General features: G+C 34.9%; 2 protein-coding genes and 1 non-coding gene across 3 annotated transcripts; all 3 read right to left on the minus strand.

Annotated features, from left to right (window-relative positions):
- Positions 1-3,199: 3,199 nt before the first annotated feature.
- LOC133823571 (protein M7) lies at positions 3,200-3,768 on the minus strand. Its single transcript, XM_062256411.1, has 2 exons — positions 3,410-3,768; positions 3,200-3,216 (listed from the first exon to the last, which is right to left on the minus strand). The coding sequence occupies exons 1-2, from the start codon at positions 3,723-3,725 to the stop codon at positions 3,200-3,202; spliced, it is 333 nt and encodes a 110-aa protein (XP_062112395.1). The 5' UTR covers positions 3,726-3,768.
- Positions 3,769-5,054: 1,286 nt separating this feature from the next.
- Positions 5,055-8,168, minus strand: LOC133799445 (uncharacterized). The gene is made up of 7 exons (XM_062237463.1): positions 7,788-8,168; positions 7,272-7,445; positions 7,101-7,193; positions 6,934-7,002; positions 6,393-6,599; positions 5,746-5,871; positions 5,055-5,531 (listed from the first exon to the last, which is right to left on the minus strand). The coding sequence occupies exons 1-7, from the start codon at positions 8,025-8,027 to the stop codon at positions 5,376-5,378; spliced, it is 1,065 nt and encodes a 354-aa protein (XP_062093447.1). The 5' UTR covers positions 8,028-8,168; the 3' UTR covers positions 5,055-5,375.
- An 11,326-nt stretch (positions 8,169-19,494) lies between these two features.
- LOC133813676 (small nucleolar RNA R71) lies at positions 19,495-19,601 on the minus strand. Its single transcript, XR_009884681.1, has one exon. It is a non-coding gene; the product is annotated as a small nucleolar RNA R71 (small nucleolar RNA).
- Positions 19,602-22,021: the final 2,420 nt, after the last annotated feature.

The raw sequence follows: 22,021 nt of genomic DNA on the forward strand, positions 1-22,021 counted from the left end.
CCGCGACCTGCAATGCTTTTTCATATTTTAATTTTAATTTTTAAATGTAATTAAAGGGGATATAAAAAGGGGTTTGAATAGAGTTTCTATAATAACTTTTATCACATTTTCAGAGACTTAAACTAAGAGAGAACTTCAGAGAGGAGGATAAGAGATAAACACCTATGTTCAAAATTGTAGTTTTTCTTCTTCTTCTTCTTAAACTCTATTATATTGAATTATGATTGTTATTATGTTTAAGACTATGGAGTAATTTCTTTCTAGGATAGGGGTTCATAACCTTAGACATGATTTCTTAATTTCAATGAAGATTATTATTTCTCTTATTTCTTGATATTGAATTGTTTATATTCTTCCTTGCTTAATTTTATGATTAATGTGAAATCTAGCTTAGACGGGCGCTAATTAGGATTTTGCATTATTCTACTACCATCTTAGGGTTTCTATTCACCTAATCGTTTAGAACTCTAGGTTTTTGGTGATAATTTGCAATTAAGGGTAATGTCAAATGTATCTTTAATTGTGATGAAGAATATATAACCTAGGTTAAGTGAATTGCACGCTTGTTGGATTTATTGCTTAGATTAACTCATCTCTATAGAAACTAATGTTTTTGCTAGATTAAATCTAAGATGCTTTTCCATTAGGTTGTTTAGTAAAAAAAAAATTATTAAGAGCGTTTCGCTTTGATAAAGTATAATAGGGAGATTTGGGGTAATGATTACTTATGTATTACCTGCGGAGTTAATAGTTCAATTAGAATAGAGAATAATAGTAATCGTCATTAATCTTGAATGATTGTTGAATGTGGAGAATTAACTCTTAATTGTTTCTTACAATTGTTCAGTTCAATTGCTTACTTCATTATTTTACGTAGTGTTTAATTTTTAAAACTTTAAAATTCTTCATTTTCATAATTGTTTATATTATTGAATAATAACTCTCGTGGTTTTGACATTTGTTTGCTACTATACTGAAATAGTTAGAAAAATAAGAAGTACAATATAATTAAATTTTCTACGGCTAACGACACGATTATGTGGCAAGCAATAAAAGCTCCATGTTAGTTCCTTTCGTCTCTACTAAAAAAAGTGAACCATAATTGTAAATGGGAAAAACCCTACCCCTATAAATAGGGTATGAACCTTTCCAAAAGAAGGGCTCGAATTTTGGCCCAAGCTATAAAACACCATTGTTTCTTTATAGCCATCTCTTGGCATTTTTCTTCTTTATATTCATACTATATCTAATTCAAGTCAACACTAAGAGTGCTAAAATACAACTTTAGTTTGGTTAGCGAAAATTTTGTATGAACATCATATATGTTTGGACAAATAATAAGTTCCCACATGTGCCTGTAGGCCATAGATAATGGTCAAGTTCCTTTGGATACAACTAAATATTGGTCAACAGTACTTTTGTTACTAAACTTAGAAGTAAGATATTTAGTTGCAACTCTTGCAAAAACATAGGTGTTTTGTTGCCAAAATCTCATTCCACAACACAGAAGTTCATGAGGAAGAGAAATATAAAATAATGTCATCTTATAATAATTTTAACTTTTTTCATACTAAAGATATTTTTTATCTCTAATTATTATTATTACATTTTGTTTTTGTTTTTTCATCTTTAAAATAAGGACTAGTGTGGTGAGGATCACTACATAATTCTAGCAAATTTACCATCTCATAATATCAAATAGACATTTTATGTTTCTATATTACTACATCATTTGTATATATAAATATGTATTTAAATAAATATGTCAGAGGGTGAATATAAATAAATAATTGATTTGTAAAATTTTGAGTAGTGGAAACAAAAGAAGGTGTAATTTTTAATTTTTTATTTTAATAAAGGAGAAGCCGTGTAATTTGGACAAAAACAAACTTTTATTTCTCATAATCACCTCCATTTAATATTTAACGCATCTCATCATAATAATTAAAATATTTACCTTTTTGTTACACATTCATTATGGGATTAAAAGTTTAAGTATGTGAAACCAGCACGAAGATCTTCTAGTGATGATATATTCTTTTATTATATAACGCATCCCATATGTCGCGAGGGAAATTTGACATCCTATTTATTATACAAGCCAATATATATTTAGGAGTATTTTATAGCAGGGCTTCAAAAAGAACCTCATTCATGTGATTTTTTTGTATTTTTGACCCATTAATAATTTTTGGCGTATTTTTTATTATCATATATATTGTAATTATTTAGAGCATTCTGCAAATTTTTAAAAAATTTTGAATAATTTACAGTACTGAAAACTAGGTACAAAAATGTTATTTTCTACGCACATAAAAAAATTAGTCACGCATACAACAACTTGTTTTTAAACTAGTTTTCGGCACTGTAAATTATTCAGAATTTTCTAAAAATTTGTAAGTTGCTCTAAATAACTATGATATACATGATCATAAAAAAAAATCGTATCGAAAACTATTTACGGGTTTAGAATACAATAAAACCCCTTCCATAAAAATTTCCTATGTATGAGAAATTTCACCAATTTCTCTATATTAATATGTATTATAAAAATATGTTTTCCTAGATGTTGAATATTTGTCATGGACACCACTTTTTAATTTTCTTAGTAAGACTGATCATTTTTTAAAAAGAGAAATATCAAAATGTTGTCTACTTTGAATTTTCAATATTATTTTTTGTTTTTGAGGGAAAAGAAACAAAACCAAATAGTTTCCAAGTGAATTTTAGCACAGATTTTCAACTTTAATACAATTTTATCAATTCAACGATGCCGGCTTAACCCAGATTGAGAGAGAGGACAACACACCATAGTTGCCTGAGATTTAAATTATAAAAATCTTTCAATAATTTTGAAAATTTTGAACAGAAAAAAAAAAAAAAGCTTTATTGTTAGAGTTTCATTACAACAATGATTATAAGAAATTAAAAAAAAAAAAAAAAAAGCCAGCAAATTTATTATTTTTAATATGGCATAAATTAGACAGCAATAGGCTACAAAAGATGGAAGAAACTCAGAAGTAAAGGTAAATAAAAACAAATAATAGTAGTAAGTATAAGTATATAATTTTTATAACATGTTTGTCCTCTTATTAGAGCTAATTGTAATTGGTCCTAATCCCTTCCAAGCGCTTATTTTCTCCAAATCTTTCTAAGCTGCACTCTTCTAATTCTTTTTAGTTTACTCTTATACTTCTTTCTAGTTCATGGTGTCACCTGCAAGTAGAAAAAAAAAATATACAATTAGTGAAGTACTAAGATTTGTTAAGACCAAATCATTTTGTTACAATTATGTTTTAACTTGAACCATTTCAACATTTTTTGATTTTACTTGACATGCCAAAAATAATATATAATAAATAAAGTTTTCACAAATAAAATGAATGTTAAAGAGGATAGAGAGTACTACATGGTTCAAAGTTGGCAGTGCACTTTTCAGGGAGCTGCAAGGCCATGTTCCGATCAACCCCAGAGATCGGGGGACCGTTGACTAGGACACACAAGCACGGCTGTCCTAGAGCCTTAAGGGAGTTGCAGCAGGCTTCACTTGGTGGGATAGGGCTGAAAGGAGCAACTGCAGCCCTGCATGGTATTAGCTGAATGAGTGCTGAGAAGAAAGTGCTTGCACAAGTTGGGATTGGCATTTGTTGCTCCTCCAAACTTCTCACTCTCGCCACCAATATGAGTACCAAAACTAGCATTGTCATGCTTCTAAAATGCTTCATTTTTTCCTCTACTTTTATTCAACTTTGATTGTATACAAGTGTACTGCAATTGGTTCCTTAGTATTTTAGATTATATAGGAGTTTTAGGCGGTTGATATTACATTGTCATGCCATTGTTCATTGCCATCCTAACCCAAATATCACACTTCTTATGCCGTTTGTTGAAATCACTATTTTTTTTTATCTGAACTTGAAACCAAAAGACGATCAGCGTGTAAGGGAGACAGTTGTAAGAGTTAAACTTCATGACCCTTGTAGCAGTTTTGAGTATCCATTTGATGAACTATAAGCAGTGGTTTACTACTTGGCCAACCAAAAACGAAAGCAAAATTTAATCTTTAATCAAAATGTAGCCAATAATAATTGTGGTAATGAAAATAGGAAAATTAAGGGTCTGATTGGTATAGTATCAAAATCCAAATTTATCTTTTTAAAAATTTAAAAATAGTGGGACCTATAAGAATAAGTGATTGGTAAGATGGTTTTGAAAATAAAATTCAAATCAGCATTCTAATTTTGTGTTCTAAAATAAAAAACAAGAAAATCACATTTCTAAATCATTGCATCCTAAAATCCTACAAATTTATCATTTTTTTATATTTCAAATTCCCTATAATCACATATTCATTTTTTTAAAACCCAAAAACAATTTTCAGATACTGTATCAATCATATTTTCAAAAATATGTTTTTAGACTATAAATTTATATTTTTATTTTAGAAACATATAATATCTAAACATATACTTTTATTTTAGCCTATAAATTTATTTTAGATATTTTTTAAAAATACAATTTTCTAATTACGAACCAATCAGCCCTGAGTAATTATAATATCTTTACGGATGTTCCCATTTCATGTCATCTCACTTTCAACCATTTTACAGATTAAAATGTATGACAGAATTCTACCTACTCTTTCTCTGCTACATACTTGTATATGTTTATGTCCATTCATATTCGTACCTTTCTTTAAAACACTTCAATCAATTGTACAAATGATTTTGTTGATAAATATTAATTCCTGCTGTTCAAAATACCTTAATCTCCATTTTTATTTTTTTTCCCCTTCTGCTATCATTTATTAAATACCTAATTAAATGATTATCCAAATTTCCAAGGTTTCTTTAAAACACCTATTCCAATAAAACGATGCAAAACCTATTAATTAATACTTGTCTGCATTTCTTAAGTAACATAAAAACGAAAAATTTGTCAGAGATCTATTATATATCTATATATATATATAGATAGATAGATAGATATATAGATATACAACACTGTCTCAAGAAATTCTCTTTTCTTTGTAGAAGAAAATTGAACACAGTATGGAAAGGAAAAATGCCAAACAAGAGTGTGGTAATATAATCACAAAAGATGTTTTGAAACATCTCAACCGGAATAGACCACCACATTTATCAGCTTTGATAAAACATCTACCATGAAAGCACAAATGTCAGATACTACATTTAGGAGTAAGAAGGAAAATGTTGTGTAATCAGATATAAAGAATCCTCCAGCAACCATGTTTCTGCAGCCGCAGAAGACAAACACGTCTCAGGCATCCTTGTTGCAAGAATTTTATTAAAACCACATAAATTCTGTTCAGTTTGATGATGGCAAAAACAAACAAATGCACTTGCCACAAGTTACTAGTGTTCTTTATTTTGTCCTTTAAGATTGATTACAGCAAGCTCTTTCTCAACAAACTCTCCAGCACACAGCGGAGGATATTTGCAAGCAAGTGGAGATTCTGCAAAGTGGCCTAAGGGTTTCAAGATAGCATCGGATGTTATATGAGCAAACAACTGCCAAAACAAAAAAAAATTATCAGCTCCAGATGCTTGAGGGAAGTCATTCATCTTTTCTATTTGTATATTTGCTAAAATTTAAGCTCTACATATTCAAAATCTTTACAAATGCCATGCAGAAATATGGAGGCAAAAAAAATCTTTAAATGCCAATTAGATGGAAAGAAACTTCATATATTGCAATGATAATAAAGCTGGTAGCTTCACTCACTGTAGATGATACTCTCCAAAGGCTGCGATTTTGCTCAGATGCTAGTTTGATTGCATCTGTTGTCCTGCTTGTGACAACAACTTCGTGCATTCCAGCTATACAATCTCCTGCAGTCAACCATTCTATCTGCGAAAACAATAAATGTCATAAGGAATTAGCACGAAGACTATAATACCATACCAGCCATCTTAACCAGTGATCAGAGCTATTGTGGAACAAAAAAAAATCTAAAACTTCAATCTAACAATAATTCAACATCCACATGGACCAATTTTGTTGTCATAAAATTGGAATAACTGGATCCGTCTTGATAGATTGTGTACACTGTATACAGTTAAGGGAAGGCTCTTATGAGCTTTTAATACATAATTAAAAAATGATTGAAAAATAAAAACTAACAGCAACTATCACACTCGATAAATATACAGATAAATTCAAAACCAAATATGATCAGTTATCTGTTCTACAAAATCTCATCACTAGAACAGTTGTGATGATTAATCTTCATTGTTGTCAAAATTTAACATAATAGAATATATGTTCCTTGTACAGAATCAAAAGCTCTCACAGCTTCTGGATGAAATAACCAAATTCAGAAGGAAAAAGTGTTCTTATGATTTCTGCACATGACTCTCAAGTACTCTAACCTGTTTTCCTGTTTGAATGAGAAGGCATCCTAAGGGAACCTTCACCTCAACTTTTCGCCCATTTCTCAGCCAGATATTTAAACCAGGAAATCTACTTCTGCCATGAATTGTTAAGAAGTTAAGGTCATAGTGATATCCTGCAAACACAGTTCCCACTTCGCCATAAGTTTGAAGGTCACTTCCTGTAGGAGCTAAAAGATGCGGTCCCTGAGGTTTGCACACAAAAGTAAAGCTATAAATTTCATAAAGCTAAGAAGGAAGGGACGGATGAAAATGTAAATTTCATGCCATACAAAATACTGGTAACATGTAGACAAGTACACTCTCATCTCTTAAGACAGGAGAGCAATGAAGCGATTATACTACTAATAGTTGGAGAATGAATCAGAAATGCTGCATATGTGTAAGGACATAATGAGACTGTATGTACTTTTGTACAGTTTTTTTTAATTATCATACTACTAATAGTGATTAACCGTCACAGTTGTGTTAAGAAATAGGCTACAGTAAAAGTTGAAGTCTAGTCACAAAGACCTATCACCTGCTTCATTAGAGAAGTGAATGCATCCTTAGGCAAACCAAATCCAATGGCTGCCATTTCAGCAACAACCTGGGGAGAAGGTCAACAAATTGAGTTAACAAAAAAAAAAAAAAAAGAAGCGTAACGAACCATAAATTGCATACAAAGAGACCACATTGCTGGCTTACCTCTATGGCTGATGTCATTTTGTAACCCCAAGAGTCCATAGTATCCTTCCACTCGGGAAAACCTTCAGGTATGACAGGCTCTGCATTGAGTTCCTGAAACAACAAAAGGAAACCATAAAGGAGAAAGCAATCAAATTACATTGGCGTGAAATGAAGAGAACAATGAGAGACCTTAAATCGGGTTTGTAAGGGCCGAGGACCCACTCTCCACATGTACCGCCACTTGCAATCTGGACCCTTTGGAAGGGATGGCCGATATTCTTCCGGCATGGCTCTTAATTTTTCTTGCATATCCTCATCAACCAAACTTCTAGGGACTTCCACCCCTTCTGGGGTCACCCCAACCTGTAATCCCAATTGCAAAACATAATCAACTGTGGTTACACCATAATTGCTAATCATTGATAACGCATCACTTCAAAAAATTCCCTCAATTTTTGTAATCCCATCGATCGTAGTACTGGATTTTTCTATTTTTCACAAATCCCATTTCAGACTTTAACCAACAAATCCAACTTCAACATTTTATATATACATAATACAATTTACACATGCTATCAACTCAATTCCATGGAAGAATGACTGAACTAATTCAAGTAAGAAACAATTTCTTTTCTTCCTTTCCTTCATAAAGTTCTAATAATAAAACCCAATTGAAAATTGCCATCTGTTTTTTTCCATGAATACCTGGTAATGAAAATGGGGTCTCTCCTGCAGAACCTTGAAGTGGCGGGGGGACTTGAAGTACCTCTCCATCATATCGATGAAGCGATCGTTGTCTTGAGCAGAACACCTTGGATCCTTGACAAGCAGAGCGCCCGTCTCCCTCAGGGAGCGGCTCACTTCACCGCATAACTCACTGAGCTGGGCGTCAGATGTGGCCGCTGCCGCCAAGTAGTCGGAAAGATCGATCACCGGAAGATCCATTTAGTAAAAGTGCAAGGGAATGGGGAAAGAGAATTTGGGTAATGGCGGGAGAGTTTGTGCGTGGGCTATGGGAATCTCTTTGATTTTGCCTATTAATTTAGTTCAGCATTTTTGGGATGCCTTACGTGTGTATTATGCACTCCGATAAAAATAACGGTTTTATTTATTGGGTGCTTCTCGGTTACATTTTTTGGCTGTACTGGTACAACTTATTATTGTTATAATTGTTAGAAGTTTGCGTTGAATTGAAAAACAAATGGGATTTTTGTCCCACATTGTTTATAAGAGTATTTTGTATATAAATATATTTAGTCTTAGTAGGGTAGAGTTCCATTATATTTGGTTCAGTGAAATAATTGAGTTATTTGTCTTTAAGGAAATTGTGTACTAGACAGGTCTCGATTTTTATTTTGTTCGTTTATTCAAGTATTAAATCTAATTACAAATTTTTTACAAATTTACAAGATAGTTTATATATTTACAATATACACTATTATAAAAGAAAATATACACGATCATAAAAGAAAATTACATCGAAAAAGATAAAAGACTGCGTGCTTCTTCGATGCACCCCCACTTTTAGGTGTACCGGCACACCCTCTCCTATTTTCAATACCAAGATGATTTTTGTCGCTATGTTTTTTTTATAACCGTGTACATTATAGTTATATAGAACATTTTGCAAATGTTGTTCATGATTTCATTATTGGACACGTGACATTCATTAGAGAAGTAGTTAGGCTCCTTGGGAGCTAATGAAGTCCTGTGGAACTCACCTAGAGCTCTTCGGAGCGTAAGCTCCTCCCAACATGTTATGATCCGTTTCCAGTCGTGGATGTCTTCAAGTTAGGCCACGTCCTGAGGACCTCCATTGCGGTCCTCCCGTCTCTTGGTCAGTTAGTCCTCCAAGTCTAAGAGTTTTTCCTCGGGACCTGGGGGGAATGCAATCTCTTAATCACAACGACTTTGGACCACAAATGGTCGTCTTATAGCTTTTGGTGCCTCGAGTAGTGGTGTTGAGCTCGTACACACGACAATTGGCATGTCCCAATGCGATGCCTAACATGGGAAAGCATGCAGCTGCGTTCTGACAGTGTCAGGGGCGTGTCTTCTGTAAAATGGTGGGTTGCACCCTACGAATTGGGCCTTGTGCGAAACGTCTTGGCCCACCACCATAATTAGTGCACCAGGAGGTATTAATTAGCATTAAACTCCCAAAAGATTAAGAGCGTTTGTAATAAATACCCATTAAGAGAATTAATTTTCCTCGACAACTATAAATAGGGCTAGGGCTTCCATTGTAAAGGGAATTGGAATTTTGGATCCCACTCTTTGTACCTCAGAGCTAGTCGACCACCTCCGTCAGGATACCCGAAGGTGGCCTAGGAGGATTACGATGAAAACGCCGAGTACGACGGCAAATAAGACGAATTTTATGAGGATGATTATCCTTAGCCCATGGATGTGGATGAACCACCAGAAGTGGTGGCTCTCATAGGCCAAGTCACCACCCAGCAGCAGAAAATCGATGCCCAAGTGGGGAATATCGCTGCCCTACATGAGATGGTTAATGCCATGATGGCTACTCTGGCAGCCTAAGGGTTGCGAGTGGACCCTCACAATGAGATACCGCTTAGGCAGCCAGCTGGCGTGCCACTTGCGCACCAAGATGGAGTGCCACCTGTTAATCCAGTGGGTGTGCTTCCCGAGTACCCCACTGACATGACACAAGATCCGCCAGCTGGTTGGCCACTTGCGTACCCAGCTGGAGGTGGAGCCCCTCCTGCACCACAAGATCATGGTAAATGCAAAGTTGATGAAGATCCCGTGTAGGGGCAGAAGAGAACTCGTCGAGCTTCCGAGCCCATTCAAGCCCCTAGATGGGCCAATGATGACTAAGGGCATGGAGCTCGAGGACACCGCCAGGCCGCTGCATCTGCAGAGCCCAGGGTGTTCCCCCCAGGCGCACTGTGACAGATCGTCTGTCACTAGCCGATGTGTTGCCTGTGAGGTGATGTATCACCTAGTGCCAGGTGACACATCGCATACCATGTCCGTACAAGTCATTGGTTAGACTTAGTGACGATGCCTACACTATAAATAAGGGTTATTAAAGTTGTAAAGTCTTTATCAGATTTTTCAACTTTCTATCTAACCCCTCTCTTTCTGGCTCTCAAAGATCATAAATTTATTCCAAGAAAAGAAACTCCCCAAGAATTGCTTGACTTGTGTGAGTTTCAAATGCTTGTTTAATCTCACTTCTCATTCCATTTTGGTGAAGCTTCAAGAAACTTTGGGAAGTTTGGAATAGAGATTTTGGACAACAATATATATATATATATTGTGGCAAGCCTAGATTTCCAAAATAAAGGTTGTATCTCTCTAAAACCCTAATTTTTCAATTGTATTATTCTATTGTGATTTACTTACTTAATTATGATATTGTTGTTATTTCATCCTTTAATTGTGTTTATTACTATTAGTATTGATGATTAAATATTTCTAAATTCATTTTATAAATCATTTAATCTTTGATCATCAAGATTTTCATTCATTTTTTGAATACGGTTCTTATTGAAAGTAAGAACTCGTCAACATATTAAGGTTGGAAAGCTCGAAGACTTAACAAGAAACTTATGAGCTTAGAAGAACTAGTAGAAACTTAGAGAAAAATCGCAGAAAGAATAATGGCAGAAAACTTATATATCTTCCTTAGAATATTGTGGTGTTACAAGAATTTTCCAACCCCTCTTAAAGATCAGAGGAGGCCCTATTTATAGGGGATCTCTAGAGGCTCTTAGTACGAGAACGGTCTCAAGGAGACCAAGAAATAGTAGTACTACGAGGCACTTTAGAGGATCATGGCGCAGGCGGTAGTGGTGTTGGACTTCAGGCCTGTCGGGCCTCATTGTGTTCGGAGGCATGGGAGGATGTAGTCTTACTCCTAGTACTTTGCATGACCACTACTCCTAATACTTTGTACGACCACTACTCCTCTGACTTAGTATGGCCACCACTCCTCAGACGAGCGTGTTTGGTTTGTACTCCATACTACTCAGACCTTTTTCATACATCTACTTTGTCTATATCTTGATGAGCCCTTAACAGCTCGAGTGTAAGGTGCTCATAGCTTGAATCTGAGAAGAGGCTATGCCTTTTGACTGTATGGACCTATTGGGCTTATCTACTCTCAAAATCAATGTTGGTCCTAAGCCCATACTCCAAGGTTGTTAAGATCCTTTGAATAATCCTCCTAGCCTCTAGGAAGCTTCACATGCGTTTTGTGGTCTTGAGTAGGGTCAAATTGATGCTTGGGCTTTAGAGGGGCCTTGATCTCGCCTCCTTAACCTAAGGTCACCCCCTGAGCTCGCCCCTAGGGGTCCTGGTGGGCGTGGACTTGGTCCTGAGACTTCTCTTGTCTTCTTGAAGCACCTCTTGGACGCCCGTCTCTTGCATGGTTTCTCTTGCCATTTTCTAAGGCTCACACTTGCCCCCTAATCTATAAGAAGGTGGTAAATTTGATGCTTGAGCTTCAGAGAGGCCTTGAGCTCGCCCACTCAACCTGAGGTTGCCCCCTGAGGTCACCCCTGGTTGTCCTGGTGGGTGTGGACTTGGTCCTGAGACTTCTCTTGTCTTCTTGAAGCATCTCTTGGACACCCGTCTCTTGTATGATTTTTCAAGGCTCACACTTGCCCCCTAATCTATAAGGAGGTGTCTCTCATCTTCTTGTAGATTTTGTTGGTGATGCTTTATCCTGGAAAAATGGTATCCGGTGGAGGTGGTGTCTTGTACTCCTCAGTGTAGGACTTGAGTTGGAGCTAAGTTGAAGATAGGTAGTGTCTTTGTCTTCCCTTTTCTTTTTCTTTAGTTTGAAATCCCACACTTGGTATAATATTAGCCAATGAGAACTCTTTGTTGGGAGGCGTGGATCCCTATTCACCTTTTCAAGAAGGATACTAATGTTCTCTCTCTTTTTGCACCCTTGGATTGTATTTTGATCCAACGTTGTGAATGATTGGCTTTCCCTATATATTCCTCTTTTTTCACATTTTACCCACACCTCCTTTCCACTTTTACTTGGCTTAGTGGTTGGTAGTCATTCCCTTTTTCCAAGAGGTTGGAGGTTCAACACTTGGTGGGAACATTTTTAAGGTAAATTTCCTGTCTTTTCTTTTGTAATTTCATCAAGTTTTTTTAAAGGGTGGCCGATTATTTCATCTAGGCTAGATTTTGGAGTTTGTTTCGAAATTGAGATTGCCCCTTGCTCGAAGTCGCCCCTGGAGTCACCCCCGAGGTCGCCCCCTACTTGAGGTCGCCTCCTGCCTCAAGAAGGTCCCAAGTAGCCTTGGTTTTTATTATCTTGGGAAATCCTTCAAGGAGAAGGACTTTGTAGTTAGGTCCATCTCCAACCCAGGGGGTTGGAAGCAAAGTTTCTTCTTCACTGAGAGCCTCTCTGCTGCCCACAGAGATTTCTGTATCTTAGGTACTTCTACATTGCTTTTTGTGTGATCATTTTGGGTTATGAATTTCTCATCTCACTTGAGTAACTTATTATATACACTTCTTCACCTCGTTGCCCCTCTTCTATTTCAAGTGTCGGAAATGTTAGGAACAGTTCCTAGTACGCAACGAAAATTGCGGTAATGGTGGCATTGTATATAACAAAAGAATTTTCATATAAACAAATTTATATGTGGATCCTTTAATATGAAATATGTTAATAAAAAAAATATGTATATGCAAAAATAATACGAAATGATTTACCTCTTGTAGCCTATCAAGAATCCTTGAATCTTTTCGTATATATATTTTGATCTTCCTATCCTCGCCAGAGTACTCACACCAAGATCTTCCAAGACGTTCTCTACACCTCAAGATGTGGGTGGGAACATAAAGAACAAGAATCAAATTTGTGAATCAAAAGTATTCTCAACACTTGAGACTATTGATTATAGGCTAGAGAGAAATGTTTATCTTTTGTGAGAAAAAGATGATCAGTTTTTTCTGATTTCTCTTGTAAAACTGTTATATATTCCCATTTTCTATCATGTTTACCCAAAAATGGCTATTGATGATGTGGCAAAGATTTCTCGCACGTGGATTGACACTTGGTGGAATTGAAGGGTAAAGGTGCTGTTCGGCTATCGACCAGAAGCACACCTCATCGTTAGTGTTAATTTTTGATACGACTAGGCTGATCGTGAAGCCCGAGTTATTTCCTTCTTAAGTTGTAATCCAATATTAACTGCATTTGAATATTTCTTCATAATTATCCTTGATACGCAGTGATTAAGGAAAGATAGGACACATTAGCATGTGTAACCCTCCTTGAAATAGCTCAAGGAATGGACTTTTGGATTCAGGAGCTTTTTGTTTAATATTGAGAAAGAAAGAGCTATAGTGATCATTCTATTGTAATCCTTCCAAGGTTTGTGAAACTCAAAGAACCCTAGTTCTTTGATAATGACTTTAAGATTCAATAATATCAATATCACTAAGTGGACGTAGGTCATTACCATCCTTTGGGGCCGAACCACTATAATTCATTGGTGCTTTTTCCTTTCCATTAGATTATCTTTTCAAGTGTCATTCATATTTTTGTCGTATATTTGACTCTACGTCGTTTGCCAATTTGAGGGTCAACATATCATATAGAATATATAGGCATTATTATCATAATAATAATAAAATAAAATTGATCATCTTAATAATAAGAAATAAATGATAATTAAAGACAAAGTCTTACATTCCATTTCAAAAACCCTTTTCAAAATGTTTAACTAATTAATAAAATAAAATAAAAAACCAATCACTGATCACTATAAGTAGTGGTACACGCATATGGCAGTAACACTTCCATAAAATAAGTAGATTTGCTTTTTTTATGCATTTTTATTTTAATTAATTAATAATTAGAAATTCAAATCAGGTATCATATTTTTAAGGAAAAGATAACAACTTAAATTTCAAAATTCAAAATTCAAAATTTGAATTTCCATCATCATCTTATTATTAATTAGATGAATATAATAATCAAAACCAATTTTGACTATCTGTATTTATCCTTTCACACTTAAATAAAACAATTGATTAAAATCAACTTCTTTTATTTCTGCACAATTTCAAAAATTGCATTAATGCAATAATAAATTGTGCAACTTCAATTATCACATAATTGCATATTTATTCCAAAGAATAAATATTCTCTCTAAATAGCCTATTCACAGTTTGACCATTGTATTAACTCTTACCTTGAATAGTGTTGATAGAGTCGCCCTTGGGACCTATGGACCAATAGTTCCATGTTCCAATAAATAAAAGATTATTAACCAAAACTCTTTGATTTAATAATCATATTCATTAATCTCATGATTACTCCACTATTAATATGAGACTACACTCTTGAGAAGTAAAGATATATATATTTACTGAGTACTTTATTGTAACGATTAAGTGTCTATTAATATAATCATTACATACAGATTAATCCTGTATTGATGATTCATAATTAAGTGGGAATAAAATTACCGTTTTACCCTTTTAATTATTTTTTGATTCCTAGTGTACCATTAACTTTACTAGTGAAGGTTAATTCATAACCTAATTATGAATTTGACCTCAATAACCTTTACAGTTCCAAAAGCACACCCAATAGGGAACTATCATTCAATCTATAAGAAGGTAGATTCTATATCTCTTAAGCTATGTCCCCAACAATATACATCATTGACTCCCAAAAAAAAATTCTTAGCGTGATCATTTTGACAAATCGTAACGCATGAATCAAAGGATCAAATGACATACATAGGAGTCATAGTAACTTCAGGATTAAGATCAGTTTGTATATGATCATCAGTTGATGTGTTTTATAATACAATGAAGCGGTATTCAAACATGTATTATTAAATCACATCAGTCCAGTTTTACATACTCCCAGTATGAAAAGTACCTCCACTAAAGTGTCCTACTACATTAGCAACCCGGATCTAGGTCACATGTATTCATAATAATAGTGTACCGTACTAGCAGTAATTAATCTAAAGATTCCATAAATTTATTTTACTTCAAACTATTTAAGTCCATATCTCAATCTCGATCCTCTTATACCAATATGAGATTGAGATCACATAGATGAACTTGGAAATTTTATGATATTTACTTAATATTATTAACAATAATATAGTACATAAGCTACATATATACAATAATTCAATTCATTCATTTATTTCATTAAAACCATTGTCAACTACAATTGCTTTAAGGGCACAATTCCCAACAATCTCCCACTTTCCCTAAAGCAAATGAGGCATTTCCCTTAACCCCATGCTTCTTACATGAACCTGAAAAGATTTAATAGATAAAGTCTTTGTGAACGGATCTGCAAGATTATCTTCAAAGGCAATCTTCAAGACAGTAACATCTCCTCGGTTGACTATCTCTCGGATCAAGTGATATTTCCTCTTGATGTGCTTTCCATTCTTGTGACTTATGGGTTCCTTTGAATTAGTTACTGCCCAACTGTTATCACAGTATAGTTAAAGTGGCTGATCCATGCCTGGAACAACTTCCAGATCAATATAGAACTTCCTGAGCCACACAGCCTCTTTAGCTGCTCTTTATTCGACTTCAATGGAGGAGTCTCCAATACTGGATTGTTTAATACATCTCCAAACTACAACACCTCCTCCAAGTGTGAAAACTGATCTAGATGTCAACTTTTGACTATCTTTTTCTGATTGAGAATCAATATATCGAGTGGGGTTTAGATCTCCACCTGTATACACAAGCATGTAATCTCTAGTATGTCTAAGATACTTGAGAATATTCTTTGCTGCTATCCAATGACTCAATCCAGGGTTGGATTGATAATGGCTAACTATCCCCACTGTATAATAGATGTCAGGTCTAGTGCAAAACATTACATATATTAGACTGCCTCATGTCCTCCTGTTCCTGAGGTGTTTGTGGACATTGTTCTTTAGATAATTTAACTCCTCACTAGGTAGGCATAGTGCCTTTCTTGGAGTTTTGCATGCCAAAGCGTTCTAGCACTTTATCAATATAAGTTGCTTGAGACAGTGCCAAAACTTTGTTCTTTTGATCTCTATAGATCTGAATTCCCAGAACATATTTAGCTTCTCACAAATCCTTCATTTGAAATTGCTCAGCTAATCATTTCTTTACTTTTGATAATGTTTCTATGTCATTCCCAATGAGTAGAATATCATCAACGTAAAGAACGAGGAATACCACAATCTTCTCTTTGATTTGTTTGTAAACACAAAGTTCATCAACATTTTGTTCAAAACCAAACGTTTGTATTGTTTCATCAAATCTAAGATTCCAAGATTTCAAAGCTTGTTTAAGTCCATAAATAGACATAAGAAGCTTGCAAACTTTTTGCTCCTAACCTTTAACTTCGAATGCTTCTGGTTGAGACATGTAAATTGTTTTGTGAAGATAGCCATTCAGAAAAGCCGTTTTAACGTCTATTTTCCAAATCTCATAATCCATGAAAACAGCTATGGATAAGAGTATGCGGATAGATTAAAGCATGGCCGCAGGTGAAATAGTTTCTTGATAATCAACTCCTTCTTTTTGTGTGTAGCCTTTTGCCACTAGCCTTGCTTTGAAAATCTCTACTTTTCCATCTTCTCCTCTCTTCTTCTTGAATATTCATTTGCAACCAATAGGTTTAACATTTTTAGGTGGATCTTCAAGAATCAAGATAGAATTGGAATACATCGATTCAATTTCAAGGTCCATGGCGTTTAGCCATTTTTCTTTGTCAAAATCATCCATTTCATCTTCGTATGTCAATGGATCATCTTTGTTTGTGTCAGACACAAGCATATGAACTTCATGTTCATAGCAAACTAGTTGTTTACCAACCCTCCCACTACGACGAAGCTCTCCATTATTTTTACTAGAATTAGCAATATCCTCTGGTCGTTTTTCATTTGCCACTGCTTGTGATTGGTCTTGTTTATTTGATACAATTTCCTCAAGTACGACTTTACTTTGAGGTTTATGGTTATTTATATAGTCATGCTCCAGAAAAGTAGTATTTATAGATACAAACGAATTTTAATCTTTAGGACTATAAAATATACCACCTTTTGTTTATTTGGAATATCCTACAAACATGCACACTTCAGTGTGTGATTCCAACTTCCCAGTCTTTCCTTTAAGCACATGTGCAGGAAAACCCCACATATGGAAATGGTGTAAACTAGGTTTAGTACCATTCCATAATTCCAATGGTGTTTTCTGAATAGACTTAGATTGAATAATATTGAGTATTTATATAGCACATTTTATTGCATAACCCCAGAATGTCAAAGTGATAAAGTCATTTTTATATTAATATTTGATAAGTTTTTCCATGATTAGATGGTGTTATGATAGCATTTTTAGTAGTTTTAACTTAATTTCATGTCTCTTCTACATTGCATTTTATGATGATAAATCTGACATTTTGATGGCAAGTGTAGTTTATGAATCATAGGTTGAAAAAGGCTCGCTGAGAAAAGGTCAAAATGAAGTTTTTGAAGCATTCTAGGCTTTCGGGATTGAAATATTGAAGTGGCGGCAGCGTACAAGATTTCTAAGGTTGGAAAATAAATAAATTGAAGAAAGACCGTGACACTTTAATTGGGATTGACGTTTCAGTTATTCTATTCCAGACAGGCCGCTGCCTGCGTGACCAATGTTTGCACATATTCTGTTTTAGGCTGCGGCGTGAATTTTCCAGGCCGCGGCTTGTGACGTCGTTTTCAGATTTTTAATTAGAATTTAATTGAGACTATAAAAGATTATTAGGGTTAATTTTGGATGAAGTTATTATTACGGTTTTAGGAGAGAAAAAGACTCAGAAAGGGCCGGAGAGAAGACTACAACACTATTGTTCATCAATCTAATTTCTTTTCTTCCCTTAATCTCTTTAATTTTAATTATAATTATGTTTGTGATTATGATTACTATTATGGAGTAGGTTCTTTTTAGGTTAAGGGTTAATTCAAAACCCAAGACATGAATTCTTGATTGTTGATAATGAATATTACTCTTTAATTTCTCTTAATATTAAATTGTTTCTATTTTTCTAATTGAATGTTATGAATTTTGTGATTTCTTGTTAGGTGGCCAACTAATTAAGGTTCTACATTATTCAATTGTCATCTTAGAATTACTACTCACCTAATAGTTTAGGATTCTAAGTGTATGTGATAAATTGCAATTGATAGTGATGTCAAAAGAATTGTTGATTGTGATGAAAAATAGAACCTAGGTTAAATGAATTATATGCTTCATTAATTTATTGCCTAGATTAACTTGTCTCCATAGGATTTAATGTTTGATCTAAGTTAAATAGATTGTATGCTTCATAGATTTATTGCTTAGCTAAAAGAGTTAATTATTGAGCGCTTCGTCTTGATTACTTATAATAGGGAGACTGGGATAATTGTCTGCTTCATCGTTATCTGTGAGGTTAATAGTTTAATTGAGAAATTGGAATAATATTTATTATTAGTGATTAGGAATGATTGTTGAGGGTGGAGATTAACCTATAACAGTTTCTTAATATCGTAATATCAATTTTTATTTGCTTTTTAATTTATGTTATTTAATTTTGAGTACAAAATCTAATTCCCCCTTTTAAGTTTTAGTGCTAATTATTGAATAATAAAGTGAACGATAGTCCTCGTGGATTCGACCTGTGCTTGCTATTATACTAAAATAATTGGAAGTATTGAAAGAAAAATCATTGTTAAATTTGTTGTGGTATACGACAGCCATCAAATTTTTGGCGCCGTTGGCGGGGACTATTGTTATTCTCTTTATTATTCAAATTTATTTATTTGTGACTAATTAATTTTTACTGTGGAAATTTCAGGTGTATATGTCTGGTGAAGACGATACCCAAGAAAGGTTTTTTAGGCTTAAATAATATCTTGAGTCATCGTCAGCTTCTCGTTCTTCAAGGACTATCACTGATAATCCACTCTTTTAACGTCTTGCTCCGCAAGTTAATCCGGTTAAAGTGCCATTACCGTCTGACAACGAATCTGATTCTGATGATTCAGTTCGATCCTATAGAACAATGGCCTAGCAAAGGACATTGAAAGAGTTGGCAGCGCCAGATCTTGACCAACAACCGCTTTGCATCGAGTATCCACCGTTGGAAATAAACTTTGAGTTGAAGTCGGGCCTCATCCACTTATTGCCTTCTTTCCATGGGCTGCCCAGTGAGGACCCGAATAAACATTTGAAGGAGTTTCATATTGTCTGTTGTAGTATGAAACTTGCTGCAGTGACTGAAGAACAAATTAAGCTGCTAGCTTTTCCTTTCTCCCTGAAGCATTTAGCTAAAGAGTGGTTGTACTATCTTCCACCTGGTACTATTGAAACATGGAGTGGTATGAAGACTATGTTCCTGGAATGATATTTTCCAGCATCTAAAGTTGGAAGCATCAGGAAAGAGATCTGTGGTATAAGGCAATATACAAGAGAGTCTTTGTATGAATATTGGGAGAGATTTAAGGGGTTGTGTGCTAGTTGCCCTCATCATTAGATAAGTGAACAACTCCTCATCCAATACTTTTATGAAGGATTACAATCATTGGATAGGAGTATGATTGATGCAGCTAGTGGGGGTGCCCTAGTTGAAAAGACTCCTGCTGTAGCCAGGAGCTTGATTTCTAATATGGCTGCTAATTCACAACAATTTGCATTCACCAAGATCCTACTTCGCCATCCAAATTAGCTAATGAAGTGAGCACCTTTAAAGCTAATCAACTTGGTCAACAATTGGCTCAATTAACTGCAGTGGTACAACAACTTGCTTTAGGCCAACAGGTGAGGCCATGTGGAATCTGTCAGGTCGTGGGGCATGCTACTGATACTTGTCCTACTTTATTTGAGGGAGAAACTGAGGGTGTTAATGCTGTAGGAAATTTCCCTGGTCAATTACGTCAGATGTACTATGAACCATTTTCACAAACTTATAATCCTGGCTGGCGTGATCATCCAAATCTTCGTTATGGGAATCAACAGCAAGTTGCTCCACAGTTTACATCTGCGAGACCACCTGGTTTCACTTTTCAACAGTGGTCTCAACATAATTTTGTACCCAGACCATCACAAGCACCGCAAGCTGCTCCACCACCGAGTGCCAAACCTTCCACTGAAGATTTAATCAATGCAACTACTACAAATATGCTTCAGTTTCAGCAAACTACCCAAGCCTCCATCAAAAGTTTGGAGAATTAAGTGGGACAACTAGCAACATCATATAACAGGTTGGAAGCTCATCTTTCTAATAAATTTCCTTCACAACCTAAGAGGAATCCCAAGGAGAATGTAAGTGCGATAACACTACAAAGTGGTATACAATATGAGCCACCCACACAACCTTCATCGCCAGCTCTAGTGCAAAAGCAAGTAGTAGACAACTCCATCCATGATGAACCATCAATGCAGAAAATGTCACATAAACCAACTATGCCAACCTATGTCCCTCGTCCGCCTTTTCCAAGCAAATTGAAAAAGTGTAAGAAAGAGGAAGCTAACAAGGAAATTATTGAGACTTTTCGCAAAGTTAAGGTAAAAATTCCATTACTTGATGCAATTAAACAAGTGACGCGTTGTGCTAAATTTTTGAAGGAGTCGTGCACGAATAAGAAGAAATTGGAGGATGATGAAAAGATAAGTGTGGGGGAGAACGTCTCTGCTGTTCTCCAAAAGAAGCTGCCACCAAAATCCAAGGATCTTGGAACCTTTACAAGTCCTTGTATGAACGGGAATAAAAGGATTGAGCGGTGTATGATAGATTTAGGAGCATTGGTTAATGTCATGTCATATTCATCATATGCTTCTTTAAATCTTGGGCCACTAAAGGAGACAGGAGTTATTGTTCAGCTGGCCGATCACACTAATGTTTATCCTTTAGGGATAGTTGAAGATGTGTTGGTAAAGGTTGATGGACTTGTCTTTCCAGCAGATTTCTATATACTTGAAATGGGGGATGCATCAATACCCAATCCAACACCAGTTTTATTTGGGAGGCCATTCTTGATGACAACAAATACAAAGTTGGATGTTAGAGCAGGAACACTGACAATGGAATTTGATGGTGAAGTTATCAAATTCAATGTGTTTGATTCTCTTGGTAAGATCAAAGGGAAGGAGATTTCATTGAAATACCCAACATAAAGATCTTGACATCGGCATTCAGTCGAGCTAACGACGTTAAACAAAGCGTACTTGAGGGAGTTTTCTTTTCCTTATCTTTCGTTTTATTTTCATTGAGGACAATGTACTGTTTAAGCATGGGGGAAGGGAACAATTTCATTTTGTCTGTTGTTGGTTTTATTATTTTTTTTATTATTTGTTTGTGTGTTTTCTTTTGTTGGTCTTGTTGAAAGCATTGGTCGATGATGAAACTTTGAATTGTGCTTAAAGTGATGTTAGACAATGCTGAATTTTGTATGATTTGTGTGTTTGACTCCTATGTGAATTGCTATTTTGATTTATGTTGTTTTTCACTCTATGCACGATTGAATTCACCACTTGAATGTATTGGAAAAAAAGATTTATGCTTGTGGAAAAAAAAAATTTGAAGTCCCAACCACTCTAGAAATCATTGCTCAATTGTTTGAGGAAAAATCATAAGTACACATGATTAGAAAGATGATTAAGGTAGTTCTTTGGATCGTTTGAGCTGTTCAAGCCAACCTATTATATGATAATCCCTAGTTTCCCATGTTTGAGCCATGACAACTGTTTCTTTTATTCTATGAACTGAAATTTTTGATCCTATACCTCCTTGAAAAATATTTCTTTTTGTAACCAATTGCACCATGGTTATATATATATATATATGTTTTTGGATCTTGTGGGATGGTTTGTTAAAAAAAAAGGGAAATCCTTATGGGTTATTTTTTTGGTTGTAATTTGTGTATGATTTCTATTTCTCTCCTTGGAATATTATGAAA

This window comes from Humulus lupulus, chromosome 1 (assembly GCF_963169125.1).
Source record: "Humulus lupulus chromosome 1, drHumLupu1.1, whole genome shotgun sequence".
Taxonomy (NCBI): Eukaryota; Viridiplantae; Streptophyta; class Magnoliopsida; order Rosales; family Cannabaceae; genus Humulus; species Humulus lupulus.

What these genes read in the sequence shown, in the direction of transcription:
- LOC133823571 (XM_062256411.1), bottom strand. Translation starts at nt 3,725, where the DNA reads ATGAAGCATTTTAGAAGCATGACAATGCTAGTTTTGGTACTCATATTG.
- LOC133799445 (XM_062237463.1), bottom strand. Translation starts at nt 8,027, where the DNA reads ATGGATCTTCCGGTGATCGATCTTTCCGACTACTTGGCGGCAGCGGCC. An exon ending in AAATGACATCAGCCATAGAG is followed by an intron (nt 7,003 to 7,100) that starts GTAAGCCAGCAA and finishes CCTTCTCCCCAG; the next exon opens with GTTGTTGCTGAAATGGCAGC. An exon ending in TCACTTCTCTAATGAAGCAG is followed by an intron (nt 6,600 to 6,933) that starts GTGATAGGTCTT and finishes TGCAAACCTCAG; the next exon opens with GGACCGCATCTTTTAGCTCC.